We start from the raw sequence: 24,976 nt of genomic DNA, 5'->3' as shown, positions 1-24,976 counted from the left end.
GCATATTATTGCTGGGTTTCTCATAACACATACTCATGCTTCTCTCATAATGCGCACGCAGTGGGATATTATAGGGTCTCTGTATAGCCATGCACACAGTACTAAGTAGTCATTGTAGAGCATTTGATAACATGTACTTTCAAGTGTTTTATGACAGGGTCTCCCAGAGCATTCACACAGTAGCTTGTTACTGTAGGATCTTCCACTGCCATGCACACACTGGCATATATCATTGGGTCTCTGATAACCTGCACATACTAGCATGTTTTTAGGGCCTTACACACCAGGGGCAAACTGGTTTATTACTGTATGTTCCCTTACAGATTTGCAAACACTGGCTTGGCACTGCTTCATTAAGGTCACCCGTCCAGCTGGTTTAATTTAGACGTACATTGAAGTCATGTCTGCGCTGGACCTATTTCAGTGCACAGTAGTTTTCACAGTTTCTCCCTGCTGCAGCCTGCATTACTTCCTCTTTACTTTTCCTTTTGAGGCCAACCCATATAATATTTGCAAGACGCTCTCACTCCCCGGACGACAAGAACTGCAGGTTGTCTTCACTTCTCACAAATCTCCCCAGCCAAGTACATTTGCATATCCCGGAAACATCTAAAGACAGAAAGAGAGAGGTGGGCTCAGAAGACGTATCTGGGAGCTGTCTTGGTCTCTCTGCAGCTCTTTCTTACCTGGCTTACAGGGACCAATTCTGAGTCACAAGAGCCAGCCTCATGGAGGGGGAACGAGGCAATCGAATGACCGTGTTTAATCTCGTGGCTGTGTTTGAGGATCCCAGGTAAGGAGAAAGTTTCCTGACTGCTAAGTGCAAATCAGGACTCAGCGAGCAGGAGATGGATGGAGACAGGTTCAAGGAGAACAGGGGCTGAAGGGAAGTCTGTCAATTTGCTGATCATTAGAACTCAATTCAGTCCCCATTCTCCCTCTCCCCACAGTGAGTTCTGGGTATAGTCTGCTCTTCACAGGACCTCCAGGGTTACCCTGATTTATTATTGCTCATTTAATATCTATTTTAGCGCTGGTGCCAGATTTGCAGCCCCACAACGCTGCAGCTTCGCAAAAGTTCTCCATTCAATCACGGAAGGACCAGGGTAATGCAGTGCCTGTTTTCCCCAAACAGTCCTGCCAACATGCCTCCACCATGCCCTGGGGGGACCAGGCCAGTGGCTCAGAGGGAGTTCAGTAATTGTGGCTTTTAGTCCGCAGGCTCTCCGCTGAGACAGCCAGTATAGGAACTAATAGTCATGGCAGGAGCTAATTGTCATTCGATGCGGACACTTGGCCACTCAGAACTTTACTAAGACCATAGTCCAGTTTGTTATTTGCAGTGATCTGATTCCCAGGTATGTTTGCACATGTGCCTAAGAAACCTACGCCAAGAACGGGAACAGAATATATTCAATTAGAGGAGAGATTATGTTCATTTTTTGATACCCTATCAGTTTGCAACATTGCCTGGTAAAATAATGTGACAGGTCAGAATAAATGGAAGACAGAAAGGTAGTGCAGTCCAATGGATAGTGCACTGAACGAGAAGTCAGGAGACCTCATCACCTCCTCTCCTTGTGCCTCAGTTTTGCCATCTTTTAAATGGGGATATTGATACTTACCCTTTTCTATAAAATGCTTTAAGATCTGTGGATGAAAAAGTCTATATAAGAGTTAATGATGATGGTGGTGATTAATATGTATTACTGTAATGCCTAGGAGTTCCAGTCATGAACCAGGACCCCATTGTGTTAGATGCTGTACAGACACTGAACAAAAAGATTCTGCATCTCACTCACATATCACGGTTCAGTGTCCTTGAACTCGGTTTCACTACAGATCAGTCAGAATATAATGGCAGAGGAGAATCTTTTGCCCAGGTACAGCTGTTGAATGTTTTCAATTATCTTGTTGAGATGGGTTTGCAGTTTTCTGCAGGTCTTTTCTGAACTGATTCATTTCCCTGTGTTGACTTACTGTGATCTCTATGGCTTTATGCCACATAAGTGACATAAGTAGGTGTAGAGGAAAGTTTGGTACTTAGCACAGCTCATGCCTGGCTTTGTATTTTTCTATTTATTTTAGAGCTTTATCCTGCTGCCCATCACCATAGTATCTGGGAACCTTCCAGGTAAAAACAGTAACAACAGCCAAATACCTAATGGATTTCATGGAGGCTGGCACAGTTCCTATTTCAAGGTCAATACTCTGCTTGGGGTTAGAGTTTTTTAGATTAAATTTCTCTCTTTGCTTGGCAGGACTGTAGAAATAGGAGGAGGCATCAGGGGTGGGGTTTAGAGGTAGAAGAGGTTGTCAAGGGCTGTGAGTACCATTCTTATGGCGGAAAGACTCTTTCAGAGAGGAAAGTTTTTCCAGCTTCCTAAAGAAAGGAAGACTCCAGATTCACCCAGTGTGCTCAGGAAGTTTGTTCTATAGCAAGATCCCCTCAAATGAGAGTGCTTTGTCTCCAGCTCTCACATGCTTTGTCCTGAGTGTTGTGATCTGCATGATCTCGGCCGCGTGCAGCTATTCCTGAGATCCAGATTTGGTCTGTGATGTGGCTGGGGCTTGATTACTTTCATTGCTTGATCTTTTCATCAGATTTGCTGCCGTGGCAAATTTTTGTTGATCTCCAGCTACACTTTGTAAGAGGAAATAAAAGTGGGGTTTGTGGTTTGTTTGGGAGATGGGGAAGCTGGAAACAAAATGCAAATGCCAATTGTGGAACAGAGAAAAGAGTTTAGCCAGGATCAGCACAACTGAGAATGCACACAGAAATGGAGAAGTTTCCCACCGGCGCACAGTACTAGGTGTACACATGTTCTCTAGAATAAAGGTCTGAAGGAAGGACCCTCAGAAGACCCAGCAGCTTTAGAAAGAAAGACAGGCATGCTCCTGATGTACCCTTGTGAAGGCATTGTGTATGCATGTGTGAAGGGTGTGCATAAGGGGTTGCCATGAAAGCGTGTGCATGTATGGGGTTGTGTACATGGTTTTGTTTGCATGTGCAAAGGTGTGTGCATATATGAGTTTGTGCATTAGGCTGTGTGTACAAGGATGTGCATGCATGAGGGTGAGTATGTGTCTAAGGGGACTGTATTCCCACACACACACATTAGGGATGTGTGCACGTGGGAGGGTGTGTGCATTCCTGAGTGTGTGGATGAACGTGTGTGCTTGTGGGAGATGTGTGCACGCACAGTGGGTGCATTGGCAATGAGCGAGTTAGAAGAACTTATATAACTGGGGGGAGGGAGGATGGTCTACAGGGAGGGATGTGAGTGGGTCCTGGCCTGCTGGAGGGTGTCTCTGGGCCTAAAATCATAGAATCATAGGACTGGAAGGGACCTTAAGAGGTCATCTAGTCCAGCCCTTGCACTCATGGCGGGACTAAGTATTATCTATACCATCCCTGACAGGTGTTTGTCCAAACTGCTCTTAAAAATCCCCAATGATGGAGATTCCACAACTTCCCTGGGCAATTTGTTCCAGTGCCTATTCACCCTGATAGTTAGGAAGTTTTTCCCAATGTCCAACCTAAACCACCCTTGCTGCAATTTAAGCCCATTGCTTCTTGTTCTATCCTCGGAGGTTAACAAGAATAATTTTTCTCCCTCCTCCTTGTAACAACCTTTTATGTACTTGAAAACTGTTATCATGTCCCCTCTCAGTCTTCTCTTCTCCAGACTAAACAAACCCCATTTTTTTCAATCTTCCCGCATAGATCATGTTTTCTAGACCTTTAATCATTTTTGTTGCTCTTCTCTGAACTTTCTCCAATTTGTCCACATCCTTCCTGAAATGTAGCACCCAGAACTGGACACAGCACTCCAGTGGAGGCCTAATGAGCGTGGAGTAGAGTGGAAGAATTACTTATCGTGTCTTGCTTACAGTACTCCTGCTAATACATCCCAGAATGATGTTGCTTTTTTTGCTACAGTGTCACACTGTTGACTCATATAATATTTAGCTTGTGATCCACTCTGACCCCCAGATCCCTTTCTGCAGTACTTCTCCCTAGGCAGTCATTTCCCATTTTGTATGCATGCAACTGATTGTTCCTTCCTAAGTGGAGTACTTTGCATTTGTCCTTATTGAATTTCAACTTATTTACTTCAGACCATTTCTCCAGTTTGTTCAGATCATTTTAAATTTTCATCCTATCCTCCAAAGCACTTGCCACCCCTCCCGGCTTGGTATCAGCCACAAACTTTATAAGCGAACCACACTCCGGGGAAACCTTTCCATTGCTGCTCTGCCCTCTGGGTTCTGCTGGGGAAGGGTCAGGATGCCCTAGATGCAGGCCAAAGCAGCCCATGCTCTGGGCATGTGATGAACCAGCAGCCAGGCCTCATGCCCTCCCTGGCCAGTACTGCCCACATTTTTGGGCTGCACTAGTTGTCTCCGCGTCCCCTGGCAGAGCAGACGTGACAGGTGCCCTGCACCAGTCAGCGACCCCTTTGCCCCCGGCCCCATGTAGGTGATATCACTGGTGGCTGCAGCGGTTCACAGACAAGGAGGGGTTGCTGAGCCCAGGGCCGGCTTTAGGCCGATTCAGCCGATTCGGCTGAATTGGGCCCCCCGCTAAGAGGGCCCCGCGCCGCAGCTCTCCACCCTGCCCCCAGCTCACTTCCCCCTCCTCCCCTCCCCTGAATGCTCCGCCTCCTGCTCCTCCCCCTCCCCTGCTTTCCGCGAATCAGAGGTTCGCGGGAAGTCTGAAAAGAAGCAGGGGCAGGCAGGCAGCACCAGATAACCCGGGGTGGTGGGGGGCGCGAGAAGGGCTCCGGAGAGGCACGGCCTAGTCCAGCCCCGGTTCTGGTCGAGTGCGCTGGCCCGCAGCGCGGCTCTGGCCCAACCCGCGGTTTCGGCTCTGGCCCCCCGGCCCGGCCCGGCCCCCGCGGTGCGGCTTCGGCTCTGGCCCCCGGCCCGGCCCCCATGGCGCGGCTTCGGCTCCGGCCCCCCAGCCCGGCCTGGCCCCCGCGGTGAGGCTTCGGTTCTGGTCCCCCGGCCTGGCCCGGCCCCCGCGGCGTGGCTTCAGCTGCGGCCGCCCGGCCCGGCCCCCGCGGCGCGGCTTCAGCTGCAGCCCCCCGGCCCGGCCCCTGCAGCGCAGCTCTGGCCCCCCGGCCCGGCCCCCATGGCGCGGCTCGGCTCCGGCCGCCAAGGGGCTCTGGGCCGGACCCAAGCCTGGCGAACATGGCCGGAGTGCGGCTCGATTCCTTCCTTGCAGCAAGCCCCGCCCCCAGGAATCGGGCCCCGCTCTTGCTAAAGCCAGCCCTGGCTGAGCCACGTGGAAGGTGATCACAGGTAGGTAGGCAGAGGTTGCGGGGAGTGGGATGGGGTCTGGCCTGTATGACTTTGCATTGGGCTGCACAGGGCGTCGAGGCTGGCACTGGACCATGACCAGAGGAATAAGAATGCTGTGCTGTTTCCATGATCCTAGGGCAGAAAAACCCTGCCGGAGTCCTCGCAAGGAATCAAGCCAGCCCCCGACCAAGACCAAGCCAGCAGCACCGAACTCCCCAGCATCCGCATTGCTCCCACCCACAGTAGGCAGCAAAGCTCCGAGCAAGGCCAGAGAGGACAGAGCAGAGCCGGAGAACCAGCATGAAGGGCACCAGCCTCCCCTGAGGACAATCCAGCCGCCCCAGCGTCAGGAGCCGGAGGAGAACCCGCCGCAGGGTCGGAGAGGGCTCACCGTCAAGTGTCTCAGTTCCTTCAAGAGCAAAATCAACAGCAGCAACTGGCGGAGTCAGCAGTCAGTGGATTCCCAGCCAGGCAGCGAGTTAAGCCCTGGAGGCAGCAGGAACCAGGTCATTCAATGCCTCTTTCCCTGGGGGGTATTTAAATGCTGGAGGGTAACTGAGGAGATACACTATTAGCCCCCAGTACAGATGGTTATTGTTCATAGAGGGCCATCGGTGCACATGGCCCCGATCCCAAACAGAATAGCATTGAAGCTACAAGTCATAGCTTGGTAATGAACTGCTGTGAAGCACTGAAGCCTGAGGCTCAGCCCAGGGTGTGTGGTTAGAGCAGAGACCTTGGAGAGGCAGAACTGCAGGTTTCAAATCCTAACTCTGCCACTGACTCTCTGTATGACCCCGGGCAAGTCACCTCACCCCTCTGTGTCCCAGTTTCCTCCCCAGGAAGGCTGACCTTTTCAAAAATCCAGACAGAGGCTACTCTGAGAAGTGGCCAGATTTTCAAACGATTGCTGGGGAGCTCTGCGGCAGCTTAAATGGGGAGAATACTTTACCCGCTGCATCAAAGGGAGCTGTGAGTCTTAATTCTTGGTGAGGGCTTGTAGAGTATGGGAAGCTCTTGGATGACTGGTGCTGCAAAAAAGCAAAGTCTTATTAACCCTAGGTATAAGACAGTAATACTCTGCGGGCCCGATGTAAATCAACCTAGTGCCATTGACTTCTATGGTGCTACGGTGCTTTTCACCAGCTGAGGATCTGGCCCTGCATTTCTATAGTTATTCCCATCTAGATATCTCAACGCACTTTCCAGACCACAGTGAGTTAACCCTTAGAGCACCTCCCCCCCCCCGCAGCTTGGTGTCTGCCCTGGGGCAGCTTCTGTATCACTGTTATAACAGATATAAACTACTACAGGCGCACGGATCTTGTATAAGCTGAGACACTTTTGCTTCATGAGTTTGTTAAGATCCCTCCATGTTCCACTCAGCTGATAATAATGAGGTCAGCCTAGTGCCTAGAATAATGGCATGAAAACCACTGTGTAAAACAGCTGTCCCTGGGCCGGAGAGAAATCAGAATGGAAGCCTGCTAGCGTGGCCTTGAGCATGGCAGGTTGGGGAGAGACCTGGTCCCTGAACTTCAAAGTGATTTAGATGTCTAATTCCCACTGAAATCAGCCAGCTGCTCTTACTAAAAAGACCATGATCTCTTTAATATCCATGGAGAGCAGGCAGGATGCTGCTTTTTAAAGTTTTAGCCAAAAGACCTTTCCCCCCTGAAAACAAAGCGGAAAGGGGTCCCAGCTTGTCTCCCTGAGAGTGTTGAATCAGCCCAGCTGGCATTTGGACTTGTCTGCAGGGAGCCCAGGGGTAGATGCTTAGACCCTTTAGCCACGCTACACCAGTCCCTCTCCTCTTCTCTCTCTCTCTCTCTGATGTGTTAATGAATATAGGACTGCCCTGATTTCATGCCACATATATGGCCTATGGAATGCCAAGGGGAATTGCCTTAGACCCATTGGGACAAATTCATCCCTAAGCTGATCTGGAAAAACTCCACTGACTTACACTCAGGCTGGATTTGGCCCTCTGTCAGGTCACCCATTGTTCCTACCTGCCTGACCAAACCCATTTTTCCCTCTGCCGTACACGCAGGATCCCGAAGAAAAGAAAATTGCATTGGAGCTGTTGGAAACAGAGCAAGCCTATGTCAATCGACTTCACCTTCTGGACCAGGTCAGGAAGTAGCAGCCAGTCTCTAATGCCATCTGACCCAAACAGTTCCATACAGGGCTGGAGAGTAAGAACCCAATGGCCTAGAGCAGTGGTTTTCAAACGGTTTTTTTTGGCGATCTAGTTGAAGAAAATTGTTGATGCCCGCGACACAACGGGGCTGGGGATGAGGGGTTTGGGGTGTGGGGGGGATCAGGGCTGGAGCAGAGGGTTGAGGTGTGGGGGTGAGGGCTGTGTGGTGGGGCTGGAGATGAGGGGTTTGGCTGCGGTGGGGGGCTCAGGTCTGGGGCAGGGGGTTGGGGTGTGGGAGGGGCAGGACTCTGGGTTGGGGGTGCAGGCTCCGGGATGGGGATGGGGATGAGGTGTTTGGGGTGCAGGAGGGGGCTTTGGGTTTGGGGAGGACTCAGGGTTGAGGCAGGGGTTTGGGGTGCAGGAGGGGGTCAGGGCTCTGGGCTGGGGGTGCAGGCTCTGGGGTGGGGCCTGGATGAAGGGTTTGGGGTGCAGGAAGGGGCTCCAGGTTTGGGGGGGGCTCAGGGCTGGGGCAGGGGATCAGGGTGCAGGATTGGGTTACAGGCTTACCTCGGGCAGCTCCCGGTCAGCGGCACAGCGGGAGTGCTAAGGCAGGCTTCCTGCCTGTCCTGGCACCGCAGACCATGCTGTGCCCTGGAAGCGGCCAGCAGCAGGTGCAGCTCCTAGGCAGAGGCATGCAAGTGGCTCTGCGCAGCTCTCGCACGCAGGCACTGCCCCCTCTCCCTCCAGCTTCCAATGGCCGCAGTTCCCAGCCAATGGGAGTGGGGAGCCAGTGCTTGGGGCTGGGGCAGCACACGGAGCCCGGTGCCCCCCCCCCCCCCAGGAGCCAGACCTGCTGCTGTCCGCTTCCGGGGCACAGCGCAGTGTCAGAACAGGTAGGGACTAACCTGCCTCAGCCAGGCAGCACCCCTGACAGGACTTTTAACGGCCCGGTCGGCGGAGCTGACCAGAGCTGCCGCGACCCAGTGCCTTCCATTCCGCAACCCAGTACTGGGTCATGACCTGCAGTTTGAAAACCACTGGCCTAGAGGCCACTTGTCTTAACACTAAGGCACAAAGATCTGATGGGACTATCTGTTACGCACCTAAGGCCTGTGAGCCTATTCCTCGAGGCCGCCTCTTCATCTCATTCCATCACCCCCAGAAAGAGTCTTTGCACCCCTATCTCACATGCCTTGGTTACTGTTCAAGTTGTCTCTGCACCCCAGGCTGGGCAACCAAAAGGAATCTACTACATCCCAGGTCCAGAGCAGTTACTTTACAGATGCATGGGTGTGTATGGGGATAGGATCACAGAAATGCAGGGCTAGAAGGGACCTCGAGAGATCATCTAGTCCTGCTCCCTGCGCTGAGATAGGACCAAGTAAACCTAGAGCATCCCTGACAGGGGTTTGTCCAACCTGTTCTTAAAAACCACCAACGATGGGGATTCCACAACCTCCCTTGGAAGCCTGTTCCAGAGCATAACTATCCTGATATAGTTAGAAAGTTTTTCCTAATATCCAACCTAAGTCTCCCTTGCTGCAGATGAAGCCCATTACTTCTTGTCTTACCTTCAGTGGACATGGAGAACAACTGATCCCCATCCGCTTTCCAACAGTCCTTCACATATTTGAAGACTGTTACCAGACCCCCTCCCTCAGTGTTCTGTTCTCAAAACTAAACATAGCCTCCTTTGCTCCAAACCATTCAGCGCTGTCACCCCTGGAACATGCTAACTTGCCCCCAGGACATCTCTGCTCCTAGGCCAGCTCATCTGATTACCTCCTAAGGGAGCACAGCTCCTTCGCTCGTTAGAGAAACGCCTACGCCGCTGACCTATATTCATCCCTGCAGTGTATCCCTGATAGCCCCACGCCCCTTTGATAGCATCACCCTTCAGGAAGTGCCTTTGTCCCCATTAGTCCCTGACACATCCGTGCATTTCTCCCTGGAACATTCTATCACCTCTCAGTCCGTTCCTCCCTTCCCAGCCCTTTTGTATCTAGGACCAGCTGTGAGTGTCCTTCCACCCTAGACACTATTCCACCTGGAGCCACATGGTCCCCAGGCTGCTTGCTTGTCTCTAAAGGAGCCTCTGAGTTCCCTTCCTCAGTGAAGTGAAGGCTCCCCACTCAGGATGCTGAGGAGCAGCAGAAACACTCACTGCCCCTTCCTATTACTGTACGGTTGGGAATGTGTCTTTCCAGGTGTTTTTTGCAGAGCTGATGAAGGAAGCCAGAAGCGGGAAGAGCATCCCGGAGGATGTGGTGAAAATGATCTTCTCCAATATCTCCTCCATTTACCAGTTCCACGCCCTGTTTTTCCTGCCAGAGCTGCAGAAACGCATGGAGGATTGGTGAGTTAGGGGGAGCCAGGACGCCTGGGTTCTATTCCTAGAATGAAGGCGGGAGGGGAGCACTTGTGAATTGGGGCTTACGATCAAACCTGAATGTTTACCCGGTCTGCTCTGCAAGCCAGTGTGCTGGAAAGCACTTTCTCAAGACCATTTGAGCCAGATGCTGATACTCTTCTTCATGCTGAGTGTGACCTTATTTCATTGACTCATGGAGTCAAGTGCTACTCAGTGTGAGTAAGGGAACTGGATTCCTGCCCATTATTATTTTCATTTGCAGGTGCTTGAAGCCTGCTTGACATTTTGGCCTCCATACACAGTTAGCAAATCTGATGTGGGTTAATTTTTTTGGTAACGCTGTAGGAAGTGCCAGATTATTTCCCCAGGGCTGCCAAAATCTCCCCGAACATGGAGAGTAGTAGTGTCAGCTTTATGTACACACACAGAGACACAGGTGTTTACCCACGAAAGCTTATGCCCAAATAAATCTATTAGTCTTTAAGGTGCCACCAGACTCCTTGTTGTTTTTACAGAGACACACTGTCTCTCTCTCAACCCTGCGCTGTATATACAACCCTGGGCATGAGAAGGGTGTTCAGTCTCCATGACCCTTTCACCCTTGGCCTCTCTGCTGAGACTTTCAACCAAAAATGATGGAGACACTGAGGCACAGGGGGAGTGACTTCCCCAAGACCATATAGTGATCAGCGGCAGAGCTAGGAGATCTCATGACGCCTAGTTCAGGACCTGTCCAGGGTCAGTTGTGATGGGACTTTAGTACCATGGACACCTGCCCTCTAGAAACCCAACTGATGCCACCAATTCAGCGTCAGAGTCAGTAATTGACCTCTGGTCTCCTGTGTCTCAGTCCTGTGCTCTACCTGCTAGGCCACATTACCTCAGTCTTGGGTTGAGCCAGAACCTCGTAGGGTGCTTGCAGAAGCCCTGTTGGGTCTGACACAGAGGGATGAGAGCTGAAGATCCGTTGAAACACTGTCTGAAATGTGTAATGACTCTTAAGGCAACCCCTCCCCGAACCAATCCGGCCCCCTCCCTTCCCCGGCCTCTTGCTATGTCAGTGGCAGGTGAAAAGCCGATTCAGTTTCTCTGGGCAGCTTCTGCGGCCCGTTCCACTGACCTGGCAGGGGTGCTTATCTCCCGGGTTCTGCCGGCAGGAGCTCCAATCCCAGGATCGGGGATGTCATCCAGAAGCTAGCCCCGTTCCTCAAGATGTACGGCGAGTACGTGAAGAACTTCGACAAGGCGGTTGAGCTGATCACCACCTGGTGGGAGAAGTCCCCCCCCTTCCAGGAGCTCATTGTGGACATTCAGGTGACGCTCCACTAGATCTGGAAAGAGGCTCAGAACCACCTGGCCTCCTTGGCTTTGATGCTCAGCATGTTTCCTGGTGGAGCCCCTTCTCCCAAACTGGCTCCTCCAGGCCGGGCTGAGGCGGGTCGGGGTGTGTGCGAGGAGCCCGCACTTCCACTGTGTGGGTGTGTCTCTCCCTCTAATTTTGGTTCTCTGCTGTCCCTTTCCAGAAGAGGGAAGTCTGTGCTAACTTGACCCTGCAGCACCACATGCTGGAGCCGGTACAGAGGATCCCACGCTATGAACTCCTGCTGAAGGATTACGTCCGGAAATTACCTCCAGAGTCACCAGACCGGCATGACGCAGAGAGTAAGAGCTCACCCTGGGGGCATGGGCCAGTTGTGGGGCTGGGAGTCAGGAGACATGGGGTCTAGTGGCAGCCCTGCAAGTGCCCCTCTCCACAATGCGGGTAGTGTCATTTATACCCCTTTGCAAGGCACTTTGAGAGCCTCAGATAAAGGGGCAGAACAACTACAGTCCCGCCAGCGGATGTCTCTGGAAGACCTGAAGTGACTCAGACCAGGGGTTCACTAGTTAGGATGCCTTAGAACTGGCGCTGCTAACCACAATTCCAAAAGTCTTGTGATGTTCTCCTTGGCCCATTTGGTAGCAAGAACACGGAGAATCAGACGGCAGGTGTAACCTGCTTCCTGGACCCCCCATAGCTGACATCTAGTACCAGAGACCAGCGTTTAGCTCCTTAAAGTCAAATCACCCAAGTGATCGACGTTGTCTTCAGTAGCGTCACTTGAGCGTGTTGACTCCAGCCTGTCTTCTTCAGGGTGTGGAAGGGCTGTTGCTAGAGAGCTGAGGCCCGCATGTGCAAGATGCTGTGATTTTTGGTGCCTGGTTTGAGACACCTTGCATCTGATTGTCAGATTGTTCTGAGCCTCTGCGGTTCCCACTTCAGTTGGAGCAGAGGGGCCGTCAGCAGGATAAGAAAAGCTGTGTTCCCCTTAGCGATCCCTGATGGCCCTGGAGGCAAAAGCATTCATATTACCAATCTGTGGCCTCCCAGGACTTCGCTGTGCAGCACACCCCGACCACTCCACAAAGTTGAGCAGTTCTGATTCCATCCAGTAAAGGGCAGTGGTGAGACACCCACATTCTCAGCAGAATTGGGCTGCATTAGTAGGAGCGTTGCCAGCAGATTGAGGGAAGTGATTATTCCCCTCTATTCGGCACTGGTGAGGCCACATCTGGAGCACTGTGTCCAGTTTTGGTCCCCGCACTACAGGAGGGATGTGGACAAATTGGAGAGAGTCCAGCGGAGGGCAACGAAAATGATTAGGGGGCTGGGGCACATGACTTACGAGTGTAGTAAGATGAGGCCCTGAAACATAAACTCTTGTGTTAGAGGCCCAATCTGAGGCCTGAAGCCTGAACCAAAGTACTTCCAGGCATTGCTAAGCAAAAGCTGGGCTGTGAGCCAGAGGCAGGCCCCACTCACAGAAGTTGGCGAGAAGAGGGTTGCTAGAAGAAGGTGCATCCACACATAAGTGCTAATAAGAGGAACTTGTGCCAAGATGCCGTCAGAACACTCCACAGAGATAACTAGGAACAGGCAGGTGCATCTTAAAGACAGGGTCGAAAGGACAACATGATGGATAGATTTGATTGAACCAACATGTAACGGGAGAAGCAGCACCCTAATGAGTAAAGGGGCTGCACCTCAATACGTCAGGAGGGATGAGTAAGCTGTTCTGCACCTTTATAAGAATAGGTCTGGAAGTACACATTGTCGTCCAGCCTAGGGGGCAGTGGAGTGTCCCACCACTGACTGAGTTGTGTCCATTGCCAGGGGGCACATATTCGTAGTATGTTCTGTAGAGTATATAGGAAACTATTACTGTGCTTCGTTTGACAATACACCTGGCCGGGTGCCTTCGTACCTTACTAGAGTCTGTGGTCTTTGGGGGTTCTCTTGGGGTCTGCAGTGTCAACTATCTGCGCAGAACTGGGGCAGCACACAGAGGGAACACGCACGTAGCCGACTGTTATCATCATGGAACAAGAGCAGAGCACCACACCTGTAGCTACTGACAACAATGAGGAGAGGCTGAGGGAACTGGGGTTGTTTAGTCTGCAGAAGAGAAGAATGAAGGGGGATTTGATAGCAGCCTTCAACTACCTGAAGGGGGGTTCCAAAGAGGATGAAGCTCGGCTGTTCTCAGTGGTGGCAGATGACAGAACAAGGAGTAATAGTCTCAAGATGCAGTGGGGGAGGTCTAGGTTGGATATTAGGAAACACTATTTCACTAGGAGGGTGGTGAAGCACTGGAAGGGGTTCCCTGGGGAGATGGTGGAATCTCCATCCTTAGAAGTTTTTAAGGCCCGGCTTGACAATGTCCTGTCTGGGATGATTTAGTTAGGGATTGGTCCTACTTTGAGCAGGGGGTTGGACTAGATGACCTCCTGAGGTCTCTTCCAACTCTGATATTCTATGATTCGCCTCTGTGCTGTTCGCCTCTGCACTGTACTTTGGGGATTCTAAGCCTTTGTTTCTCTTCTGGTCTCATTGCAGAAGCCCTGGAAATGATTTTCTCTGCAGCCAAACACTCAAACGCGGCCATTGCAGAAATGGTGAGTACCAGCCCTCACGCTGCTCTTAATTATGATTTGTATCGTGCTAGCTCCTGGTTTCCCCCCAGCCAGAGGCCAGGACCCCACTGTGCTAGACGCTGTATATATATGTAACAGAGAGCACCCTGACCATATTCCATTCCCAAGCACCTGTGCTGGAACAGGGAGGGTCTCACAGGTACAGGGCTGCTGCCCTCCACCACTGCAATATCTGAGCACCTCCTGATCATTCTCCTCACGACCCCTCTGGGAGGCAGGGCAGGGCTGTTATCCCTATTGTACAGATAGGTAATCGAGGCACAGAGAGACTAAGGGATTTGCCCAAGGTCACACAGTGAGTCTGTGGCAGAGCATGGAATTGTCCTGATCCTCTGTGTCCCAAGCTAGTGTCCCAGGAGGCCAGGCAGGCAATTGGGGAATACATGATGTAGCGGTTAAAGCAGAACCGGGGTCAGGAGAGAGAGATTCTATTTGTGACCTGCTGTGTGACCTCGCTCCACCTCTGTGTGCCTCAGTTTCTTTATATGTCAAAGAAGGTGATGATCCCTTAACTGCGTCTCCTGAGGTTGTGAGGTTTGATTCATTAATGGTGGTTAAAGTTCTTTGAGATCCTCGGATGGAAGGCAACAGGGAAGTGCCGGGCTCAGTGCAGAAATCACTGGATGATGTTCTCTGGCCTGTGCTATGCAGGAGATCAGATTAGACCAGAATGATTCTGTCTGGCCTTGAAGTCTATTATTTCCCAGCAGCCCTCGTGCTGTTCCCAGTTGGTATGCAAATGTCACACTGGTCTCTGAGAGACAAGGCGGGTGAGATGGTATCTTTGATTGGACCCGCTTCTGTTGCTGAGAGGGACATGCTTTCAAGCTTACCTAGAGCTCTTCTTCAGGTCGCAAGACCTTGTCTCTCTAATGTCCTGGGACCAGCGCCACTGCAGCAACACTGCAAACACTTGTCTCTGCCCGTAGGTGAATAGCGGTTGCTTGTGGCTCAGAAAACCGGCAGCGGATGAGCCTTTACACTGCAGTGATAGGGAGTGGGTGGGTAGCCACATTGCAAGGCTCATTAGCCTGCATCTGGGGCATCCTTGTATTCTCAGGCCCTCAGACGGTGTAATTCAGTGGAGCTAGGTCGATATACACCAGCTGAGGATCTGGCCCCAGATTTCTGTGTAGACAGTATTGGAAGCTGCTCTCAGAACGGGTTAAGGAGAAATCAGTCCCAGCCCAGCCTGTGCAGGCCGTGTGCTAAGACATGGAACCCCTGCGTTCTGAGGTAAGCACGAGCCGCCTGTGCCTAGGGAAAGAGAACCCTGCTTGTGCTGGGGTCTGAAACAGATGTGCTGGTCCAGAAAGATCCAACCCATCCCATCCGTCTGGAGTGAGTGGCCAGCTCCATGTGGCCAGAAGAGGAGGGAGACATCCTGCCTTGCCAGATCAGGGGTGGGCTGTAGTTCCCTGGCCGAAGTGAAGGAGAAACCCAGCCTGCCCTGGTTCTGGGGTGTCCGACCTCTTCCTTAGAGACCCTCCTGCGAGGGGAGGAGACGTTGAAAGCCAAGGTGGTAGATTTGGGGTGTTTTTTCTCCCTCTCCCCATCACCGGATCCTTTTCCTCCTCTTCTCCATTGGCCCAATCCTGCCGAGTTCTCAGTGCCTCCTGCACAGGGCTGAGCACTGCTGACTCCTAGGACAAACAAAGGAAGTCGTGGCACTCAGCACCTCTAGGATGGAGGCCAAGGTCAGTGGCTGCTGAGGGTGCTCAGCATCTTGCAGCATCAGCCCCCCTGGTGTTTTTCCTCCCTCACCCCCCTCTGTTTTCTTGGCTCCCCAGGAGCGTTTGCAGAACCTCTGGGAGGTGTATCAAAGGCTGGGGCTGGAAGATGATATCGTCGACCCTTCCAACGAGCTCATTAAGGAGGGCCCCATTCAGAAAATCTCCTTCCGCAACAACACCACGTCGGAGAAGTATCTCTTCCTGGTAGGAGGGCGGCTGGGCCAGCCGAGGCCGGGTGGGAGGGCAGGGAAGGAAAGGAGAGGGTCAGCAGCACTACGAAGCGGAAGGCCGTTTCTGGGCGGAGGATCGATGGAAGAGGACAGGGTTGAGGGGAGAGAGAGAACAGAAAACCCTGACCGCTCGCAGGCTTGGCCGGGCTGGAGACTGTGAGCCTGATGTCCCCGCTGCTTTGGTCCCAGTGTCCAGGGCAGCCCGGGTGCATGGACTGTACAGATCTGGGAGTGTTGGACACCCATCGTGCCCAGGTGTAAATGGTACCATAAGGGGCAAAGCATGGAGGTCCGGGCCCTTTGCTTCCAAAGCCTCTGATCCCCCACACAAGGGAACCCTTCGGTTGCTCAGACAGTGCTTTGGAAATTCCTCGTCTTTGGGGGGAGTGTGGGGGGGTGTTGGGGGGAGGAGGGCAGACGAGCCATTTGAGTTCAGCACTCAATTCCAATTCCATTGGGATTTCGGCCCCTAACTCCATAGGCTCCTTTGAACCCCCGCACCCAACCCCAAGCATTGGTACCTATAGATCCAGAGCATGTGCTGCCAAATGCTGTTTTGTTGGACATTTGCCCTGGGCACCTGGAGATCCTGACTGGCGCTGCCAGAGGATGGTGGCCCGGTCCTGCCCCGCCCATGCTCAGTGTACCATTGCTGCATGGTCCCCTCCAGCAGCTCACATCTGCTTCCTCACTCAGTTCAACAACATGCTGCTGTTCTGCGTGCCAAAGGTCATCCAGGTGGGGGCGGAGTTCCAGGTGCGCTGGCGGATCGATGTGGAGGGCATGAAGGTCAGACAACCCTTACACGTTATTATCACCTACATTTATACAGGGAGCGGCTTTCCCCCGCCCCAGAGCACCACTGAAAGGCAGCCACCTCTGGGGCGGAACATGGCTGATGATTAATAGGGCACAGCAACACTGTATGACAGGAAGTGAAGAACAACTCTGTGTCCAGTGGAAACTATAGGAAAGGGTTGAAGGAAGCAGAATGTGATTTGGCCAGGGCAGCTGGTCTAATGCTTGGGAAAACATTTCCAAGCGACCAGGGCCTTGAATTTCCACCTCTCCTGAACGAGCACCTCCCCAGTAGCACGACATGCACTGCTGACACAGAGGGAAGAGCGCCTCATGCTGCATTGCCCACTCTACTTTCTGGAGCACTTGGGGTGTTTTTCTTCTCCCTTTCACGTCCCTCGTGCAAATACTGCCAGGTGTGACCCTGCTTAGCTCCTGGTATCTAAGATCAAAGCCTGCGCTGTTATGGCACACAGCAGCTCCCTGCAGACTCAGGGCATGGCTATACTTGCAGATGTAGAGCACTTCGAGTTAAACCAGCCTTTGTAGAGCGCAGTAGGGAAAGTGCTGCAGTCTGTCCACACTGACAGCTTCAAGCGCACTTGTGGCCACATTTGCGGCACTTGCAGCGGCATTGGGAGCGGTGCATTATGGGCAACTATCCCAGCATGCAAGTGACTGCAAATGGGGAGGGGTGGAGTGTGACAGGGAGTGTGTGGTGTGTATGTGCGGGGAGAGAGAGTGGGTTTTGGTGGGCTGAGAGCATGTCAGCATGCTGTCTTGTAAGTTCAGACAGCAGCAGACCCTCCTTCCCCCCCGCCTCTCTCTCTCACACACAGCATTCCACACTAATGGTTGCTTTGTCTCAGAGCAGATAAGCAGCCGGCTATCAGAAACGGAGCTTTCAAACACCATATCCGCATTCCTATAGCGAGTTCAAAACAATGACAAGAGTGGCCACTTCACTTAAGGGGATTATGGGACGTTTCCAGAGGCCGATCAGAGCGCAGTAATGCAACACCTCGTTCACACTGGCACCGTGGCGCTCCAGAAGGGGCACAGCAAACATTATTCCTCTCGCCGAGGTGGAGTACCAGCAGCGCTGTAGCTGTGGAGTCAGAGTGCTCTACGTGCCTTGCCAGTGTGGACTGGGAGTGAGCTAGTGCGCCCGGGGCTCTTTTATTGTGCTGTAACTCATAAGTGTAGCCAAGCCCTCGGAGCAGGCGTTCCTGGAGCTACGTCCAGAGAGCAGGCAAAGAGAGTTCTTAGGAGCCACAGTCAGCAGTGTCCATAGGGTCATGTTCAATCTGTGCTTGGGCTCTGAATCCATGGACTTAGAGCCATGGCATAGACCATACACACTTAGAGCCCTCGCAGCCACCGGGTGTCTGTACAGCTGAGAGGGAGACCCAGACTGGACCTTCCATGGGGCTGGCGGGCTCTGGCTCTAGTTCTAATGTCCCTGTCCCCCGCCCCCCGGGATTCCAGGTGCGGATACTGAAGGATGTGGAATTCCCTCACTCCTTCCTGGTCTCGGGGAAGCAGCGGTCGCTGGAACTGCAAGCCAGGTAAGGGAGCGAGGGGCCCTCCTTCTCCAGCCCCAGCTGAGGAGCCCAGGGACATGCTCTAACCACTGTCTCCCCTTTGGCACAGGTCGCACGAGGAGATGAACGCCTGGATAAAGGTACGACTGCGCACCGCAGCCCCTGGTCCCTGGCCGGGGGGGAGTCATGTGATTTTAAATATGGAGATACAGACTCGCCTCCTGTGGGTCCCAATCCGTGCTCTGCCTCTGCAGGTGGGAAGAGTTCCTTGCGCGCAGGTTCCAGCTTGCAACGGGCAGGACAGGCGGCGGAGGGGCTGTGCGGGGATCTGCATCCGTGGGGTGCTGTGGGGCCGTGCTCCAGGCTGGTCTCCTGCGTGGCAGTGCAAAGGGGTGGTTTGGGGGTGTGTGGTGGCTTTCTGCACTGGTGTGTTGCTCTCTCGGGGAGGAGTCCACCCCCGCCATTCCTGCGTTGGTTCCCTGGCCAAGCCCCACTTAATCAGATGTAGTACCCGTGGCCCCTACAATCCGTGGTCTTTGCTGTGGCAGCTTCCAAGGGAGCCAGTTGGTGCCAAAAGTGGAGGTGGTATTTGCACTCCCATGGGGAACTGGCCTGAGACCAGCTGCTCACGGAATTGGGCTGCCGTTGGGATGGGCTGTGACAGCCCTAACCCCCCTTTGTTCCTCAGGCATTCCAGGACGCCATTGCCAAGAAAGAGAAGCAGAGCGAGAGCTTCAAGACAGCAGTTCACGGGCCTGATGGGGAGGTCCAGGAATTTGCTGTAAGCTCCCCCCCACCCACGGTCCTGTGGCTACTAGCTGCTCTGGGCTAAGGCATCCTTTTACCCTCAGGAAGCCCTGAAGAACTGGGGAGAGTCCTGTGGGGACGGGCAAGCTTCCCCCTGCCCCGCGGGGTAGTAGCAGAGAACGGCTGGATGCAGAGGAAGGGTGGGCTAGTGGGGAGAGAGGTTGCATTATGGTCATCAGGTTCCTTTCATGACGGCTGAATCTGGGCCAGGATTTCGGGAGACCCCGTGCGGTGACACTAGGCGGCACAGGCTGGGAGCTAGAAAAACCCACAGGATCTGCCTGTGTCCAGCCGCCTGAATAGAGAATCCCTTTCATAGCCCCTGTGGCGCGTCCCGGCTCTGCTCCGCCGAGGTGACTGAGCCGTGCTCTCTCCTTTCCCCCGCGCAGTTCAAGTCGGAGGAGCTGGGACGACGGGCCCCGCAGTGGGTGCGGGACAAGCTGGTGACCATGTGCATGCGCTGCAAGGAGCCTTTCAACGCCATCACGCGCAGGAGGCACCACTGTCGGGCCTGTGGCTACGTGAGTGACCCCACTGCCTCCTTGTAGGCCGAGCCCTTTGGAGGGGCCAGCGAGGGGTCCGATTTCCCGCCCCCCACACAGGAAGGGGTCACACAGTTCCCTTTGGAGGGGCCAGAGGAGGGAGAATAAAGCCCCTCGGTATGGGGTGGGGGCGGCTAAGGGTCACCAGGAGAAGGAAAAACCCTTCCCCACAGGGATTCCCCACCAGGGGCTGGGGGATCGCCTGTTTACTGGTGGCGTGGGGAAAGAGGTGGGTGCTGTCCCTCAGGGCCCCACGGTGCCTGGCTCAGCCCCCTCCCTGCCCCTGATCTGGGTCTCTCTCGTGGGGCAGGTGGTGTGCGCCCGGTGCTCTGATTACAGAGCTCCGCTGCAGTACGACAGGAACCGGCCCAACCGCGTCTGCCTGGAGTGTTACGTCTTCCTGACGGGGCATCTGCTGCCCGAGGAACGAGAGGGGAAGCACAAGGGGATCCTCGAGGTGAGGCTGCAGCCGGGGAGGCCTCTTGCTCCGCAGTCTGTCTCTGGTTTCTTCCGCGGCTGCCCCTTTCCAGCCCCGCCCGCTTCCTGCCCCTGGGTCTCTGGCCTGCTCCTTCCCTCCTGCAGGGGAATCCGCGGCTACGTCAGCCCAGCTGGGTTCATGTCAGGCACAGCACTCCCACATTGCTGTGGCGGTCACCAAGTGGGGTGCTTTGGTGAGGCTGCCCCTTGCCTCTGGGAAGCCCTGAGCGGGGGATTTCATTGGGCCCGTCTGCCCACCAATCTGTGGGGGGCGGGCGTTTTGCCTTTGTGTTCCCTGCATTACAAACGCAGGGATCGTGCTTGCTTGTCCCACCCACTGTGCAGCATGGGTTAATCATTAGAGCAGGGACCTGTCAGGCGGGAGTCCTGGGCTTTCTTCCTGCCTCTGCCACTGGCCTTGGGCACGTCACCTGTGAGCTGCTGGTGCTCATCGCCAGCCACATTTAAGTCAGTGGGAGTCTGGGGTGCTCAGCACCTCTAGGAATCAGGCCAAGCGCCTCTCCGTGCCTCAGTTTCCCCATCTCTATACATTCAGCCATTCACCTCTGGGTGCCCCAGATTCCCCAGTTATAAGGGGAGGGCAGGAATATCGACCTACTGCACATCGGGGTTTGTGAGGCTTGCGAGCTCCTGATGGGGAGAAGGGGCAGCTGGTTCTGTCCCTCCTGGATGACTGGATTTCGCTGGCCCGTGGTGTGCACTCCCTCCTGCGGCTGCTTGGGCTGGAGTTAAGGTTGCGTGGCGAGTGCTGTGACCCAGTGTTTCACATTTTGGAGCTGTCTTAGCCCTGGGGTGGGTCGCGAACTCCACAAGCCTCTCCTGGCTACCATACCTTGGCTGTGACTTCCCAGGGGAAAGGAGAGTGCTCTGTCCATGGTGCTGAACTGAGGCTGGCGCAGAAAAATCCACCTCTACAACCACAAATCTCCACGCAAACAGACCCACGCAGAGACACTGACACACACAGAGACACCACTGCTCACACGCAGACCCTCATCCCCATGTGCGCCTGCATTGACATGGCCACACAGGACTGTTCACACCCATTGATGGACCCAGGTGTGCGGAGACAAGGTGGGGAAGGCGATATCTTATTGGACCAGCTTCTGTTGGTGAGGGATACACACTTTCGAACCACACAGAGCTCTGCTTCCGGTTTGGGAAACTGGCTCAGAGTGTCACAGCTCGAGACAAGAGGGAATGGCTTGTTTAGCATAAGAAGTGACCACGTATTTCAAGGTATGTACCCACAGACACGTGTACGCACGTGCATTTGAACACAGAAATATACACACATGTGCACCTGCAGACACACGACTGCACCCATCCGTGGATATCCATGCATAGGCAAACACAGATACATAGACGTGTGTGCGCACATGGACACACAAATGTGGATGCAGCGGTTGTCCCACGGCTAATGGGATAGGCTCAGACCCGCTCCAACAGAATAAGGTGCCTTTCACCTTAGGATCCATTCCAGACTAGTTCCCAGTGAGGTGGTCAGATCTGGGCACTTGCCCTCTCCATGTTCCTCAAAACAGCCTGGGCTTGCTCTTCTTGATTCATTCAGAGCCCTCTTTGACATGGTAACAGATACAAACCCACCCACCCACCCACCCGCCGAATTTGGATCTGAAGCCTGGGGGACACAGCATGGCTGAGAAGCAAGGGCAGTGATTTCAGCCACTCTCCGGTGCAGCAACCTCCCTGGAACCCCGGGGTCATGATTGTCCACGGTCCCCCTGTGTACTGTGCGTCCCAGGAGCTAAAACGCGTCAAGCTGGCCGGGTGCTTGGATGGGAGTGTCCAGTAATGGGCTGCTGCTTCACTAGGTGGCACTCTACTCTCCTAGTCAGTACTGAATGTAGTGCACCAGTGTGGCACTAGGGGGCACTGAGATGTCCAGGTTCCAGAATTTGGATGAAAAACATCAATCCAAGGTGCTGCTTGATCATGGTCATTAAAACTCTCAGGCAGTGTTTAACAGGTGGGATGTTAGACCCAGCATCCAGGCCATATTCCAGCAGGGACTGTTACATTCCACCAGCCTTTCGATCCCCTCCCTGTTCCAACCGAAAATGGGATTTTTCACAACTTGTACAAAGCTCTCACATTGCCATGCCATGTTAAACAGCTGCTGCTTTCCACCCCAGAGATGGGTGCATTTCAGCCATGGGTGAAACAGTCCCTATGGACTCTGTACATCGGTTTGCCAGGTGCTTTAGGACCCTAGAGGATAAAAGGTGTTTTATAAAGACAAACTGTGAGAACATAGGATTTGCCAGACTGGATCAGACCCTCTGTCCCATCTCTGACAATGGCCAGAACCAGAGGTTTCAGAGAAAGATGGAAAAAAATTTATAGTGGACACTTTTGCTTCTGCACTAAAGTGCCTATGAGGGATGCTTCTTCCTGACCTGAGGCAATGGCTGGCTTGTGCCCTGAAGCAGGAGGGTTTATAATCCTTCTAAAACATTACCCTTTGTACTGTGGGTAGACACAAATGCCTAGCTCTCTTTGGAAACCTATTAAGCTTTTTGCCTCTGTGATATCATGTGGCAGTGAGTTCCACAGGTCAAACCTTCCCTCTGCCTTTGTATTAGCTCACTAGGAAGCCTCAGGGTAAGCCTGAATCCATGAGCGTGTGGAAGGATTATAAAGGGGGGTTCTTGGTTCCTTGGCAGAAAGAATCAGCGGAAATCTCGGGGCAGAGCCTGATGTGCAGTTTCCTGCAGCTGTTGGATAAGAACGGGAAAGGGGGAACGCGGGGCTGGTTCGTGATCCCACAGGACGACCCCCTGGTGCTGTACATGTATGCGGCACCCCAGGTAGGCGAGGGCTTGGTTCTCCTATTGCATTTGTATTGAGACCCTGCTCGAGTCGCAGCAGCCTGGCAATTCGTCTGAGTTGTGCAGCGTAAAGCTGGTGCTGGCTGTCTCCACTGGAGGGAGGGAGCAAATACTGACGCTAACAAGCCTGAGCCCCTGTCTGTCCTTCCCTCCCTCCAGGATGTCAAGGCTCACACCTCCATCCCCCTGCTGGGCTACCAGGTGAAGGAGCCGCCCCAGAGTGACCCCCGTCACCTCTTCCAGCTGGTCCAGTCCAAGCAGACCTACACATTTGTGGCGGAGACGGAGGAGCTGAAGCAGCGCTGGATGAAGATCATGGAGCAGTCAGCCAGGGGCAATGCTCCTCTCTCTGGAGAAGAGGAGGAGGAGGACGACGATGACTCATTCGATGACCTGGAGTGATTGGGGCTCTCGGCAACTTCTTCTAGGCTGTCTATAGATGACTCCAATCCTTCATGTCGGAGAGCTCACACAGCAAGATCTAGTGGTCACAGCAAAGTGACAGGGACTCAGGAGACCTGGGATCCTATCCCCAGTTCTGTTGCTCACTTGCTGTCAACTTGGGCGAGTCACTGGACTTTTTTTTGTGCCTCAGTTCCCCCATCTCTGCAGTGGGGATGATGGTACTTACTAACCTTTGTAAATTGCTTTGAGGTTTATCAAGGCAGGGCAGCATAGCCCTTACTGTTCCCATTGCCCAGACCACACTGCAGAGGAAGGCGTGATTGGAGCAAGTAGTAAAAAGTAATGTCGTTTGGCACCATGGGCGAGCAATCCAAGTACATAGCCAGGCTCCCTGGCAGACTTATACACGGGTTGCTAGCCCATGCCACCGTGTCTACATGGCTATTGTAAGCCGTGCTAGCTAGATGGGCAGGATAGCTAGGTGTGGAGGCCAGTAAGCCTCTGCCTCAGGCAAAGATGGCTCAAGCTGCAGAGTTTGGATCCCGCGGAGAAGGAGCCATCTGCAAAATTCAGATGTGACAGGAGGGTGGGATTTGGATCCGTGAGCAGAGCCTTTCTAGAGGATCTGACAAATGCCCTAGGACCCAGTGGGCAGTCCTCTTGGCTAATTAGCCATCCGCCTCTTCGTGGGAGGAGGGGAATGGGCTGGAGGATGCTGGGGAAACAGACAAGGAAGGAGGCTGAGATGAGGGAGGTGCTGCTGGAGTCATGGAGGGGAGGGATTGGATGACCAAATAGAAGTGGGAAGAGATGGGATGGGGATGGGGGGGGGGGCCATGGCAGGAGGTTCCTCCCATGATTAGCTTAACCCAGCCACTCCAGCTGGGTGGGAACCAGGTTTCCCGTCCTGTGACAATTTTTCAAGCGATCAAAACATTTTCCCGCCCTGAATTGGGATGAAAAGTTGAAATCTTGAAAAATGTTGTAAACCAAAAATGTGGAGGGGGGAAAAAATACCCAACCGCCCCCGCCTCCCTCCAAAAGCAATCGGTTCAGGTCAATCAATGTTTTGTTCCACTTTGGACAATTTTTCATCTTCTTATCTTTATTTTACTATCATTAGCTTGCATTTCAAACGAAAAGCTGCTTCAAACCAGAACTTTTGGTTTTGAAAATGTCCAAATGAAATGCGGTGACAGCTTTGAAACTGTTTTCCTTTTTTTTTTTCTTCGAGTTGAAAAAGTCGTGGAAACTGCCCCTTTCCCGGGAGAAGTTTTGGTTTCGACAAATTGGCGTTTTCTAGTGAAAAACGTTTCACTGGAAAATTCCCAACCAGTTCGTCCTCCCATCTTCCAGTGAGAGAACTGGTAGAATTGCAGTTCTAATGGGTGATCCGTCATTCCACCAGTTGCCACCAGAGAGCAGTAAAACCTAACTGCTCTGCTGTACTTGGCTGTGCTAGGAGTATCTAATAGATGTGACTTCTATTCACCTTACTCTGGGGGAGGAGATCTTAAACTTTTCTAGCACCGCCGCAAAGGGAGTAATAGTGGTGACAAACCTCAAGGGTGATGAAGTGCAGTTTCATTCAAGCCTTTACTTTGTCTTACTTTCTTGGTGAGTTTCCTGGGCTGGTGTGATGGAGATTCTGGTACCGCTCTCCATGTCCGTAGCATGGGGGAAAGGGCTGTGCATATACCAAGGTAGGGCTCTGCCAGTGCATGCCAACAGAACCTGCAACTGTCCCTGGCCTGGGACCTCACACACCCCA

The 24,976-nt window shown here is 53.3% G+C and overlaps 1 protein-coding gene across 1 annotated transcript; it reads left to right on the top strand.

Moving 5' to 3' along the window:
• The first annotated feature begins 529 nt into the window (after positions 1 to 529).
• FGD2 (FYVE, RhoGEF and PH domain containing 2) lies at positions 530 to 24,388 on the top strand. Its single transcript, XM_034767508.1, has 16 exons — positions 530 to 793; positions 5,444 to 5,813; positions 7,361 to 7,441; positions 9,658 to 9,806; positions 10,979 to 11,135; positions 11,345 to 11,483; positions 13,699 to 13,757; positions 15,587 to 15,733; positions 16,456 to 16,548; positions 18,046 to 18,125; positions 18,211 to 18,241; positions 18,790 to 18,882; positions 19,298 to 19,429; positions 19,761 to 19,907; positions 22,636 to 22,779; positions 22,960 to 24,388. The coding sequence occupies exons 1-16, from the start codon at positions 729 to 731 to the stop codon at positions 23,200 to 23,202; spliced, it is 2,130 nt and encodes a 709-aa protein (XP_034623399.1). The 5' UTR covers positions 530 to 728; the 3' UTR covers positions 23,203 to 24,388.
• The last annotated feature ends 588 nt before the right edge of the window (positions 24,389 to 24,976 follow it).

Source organism: Trachemys scripta, chromosome 4 (assembly GCF_013100865.1).
Source record: "Trachemys scripta elegans isolate TJP31775 chromosome 4, CAS_Tse_1.0, whole genome shotgun sequence".
NCBI classification, from domain to species: domain Eukaryota; kingdom Metazoa; phylum Chordata; order Testudines; family Emydidae; genus Trachemys; species Trachemys scripta.
This window is presented reverse-complemented; position numbering and strand designations above follow the sequence as displayed.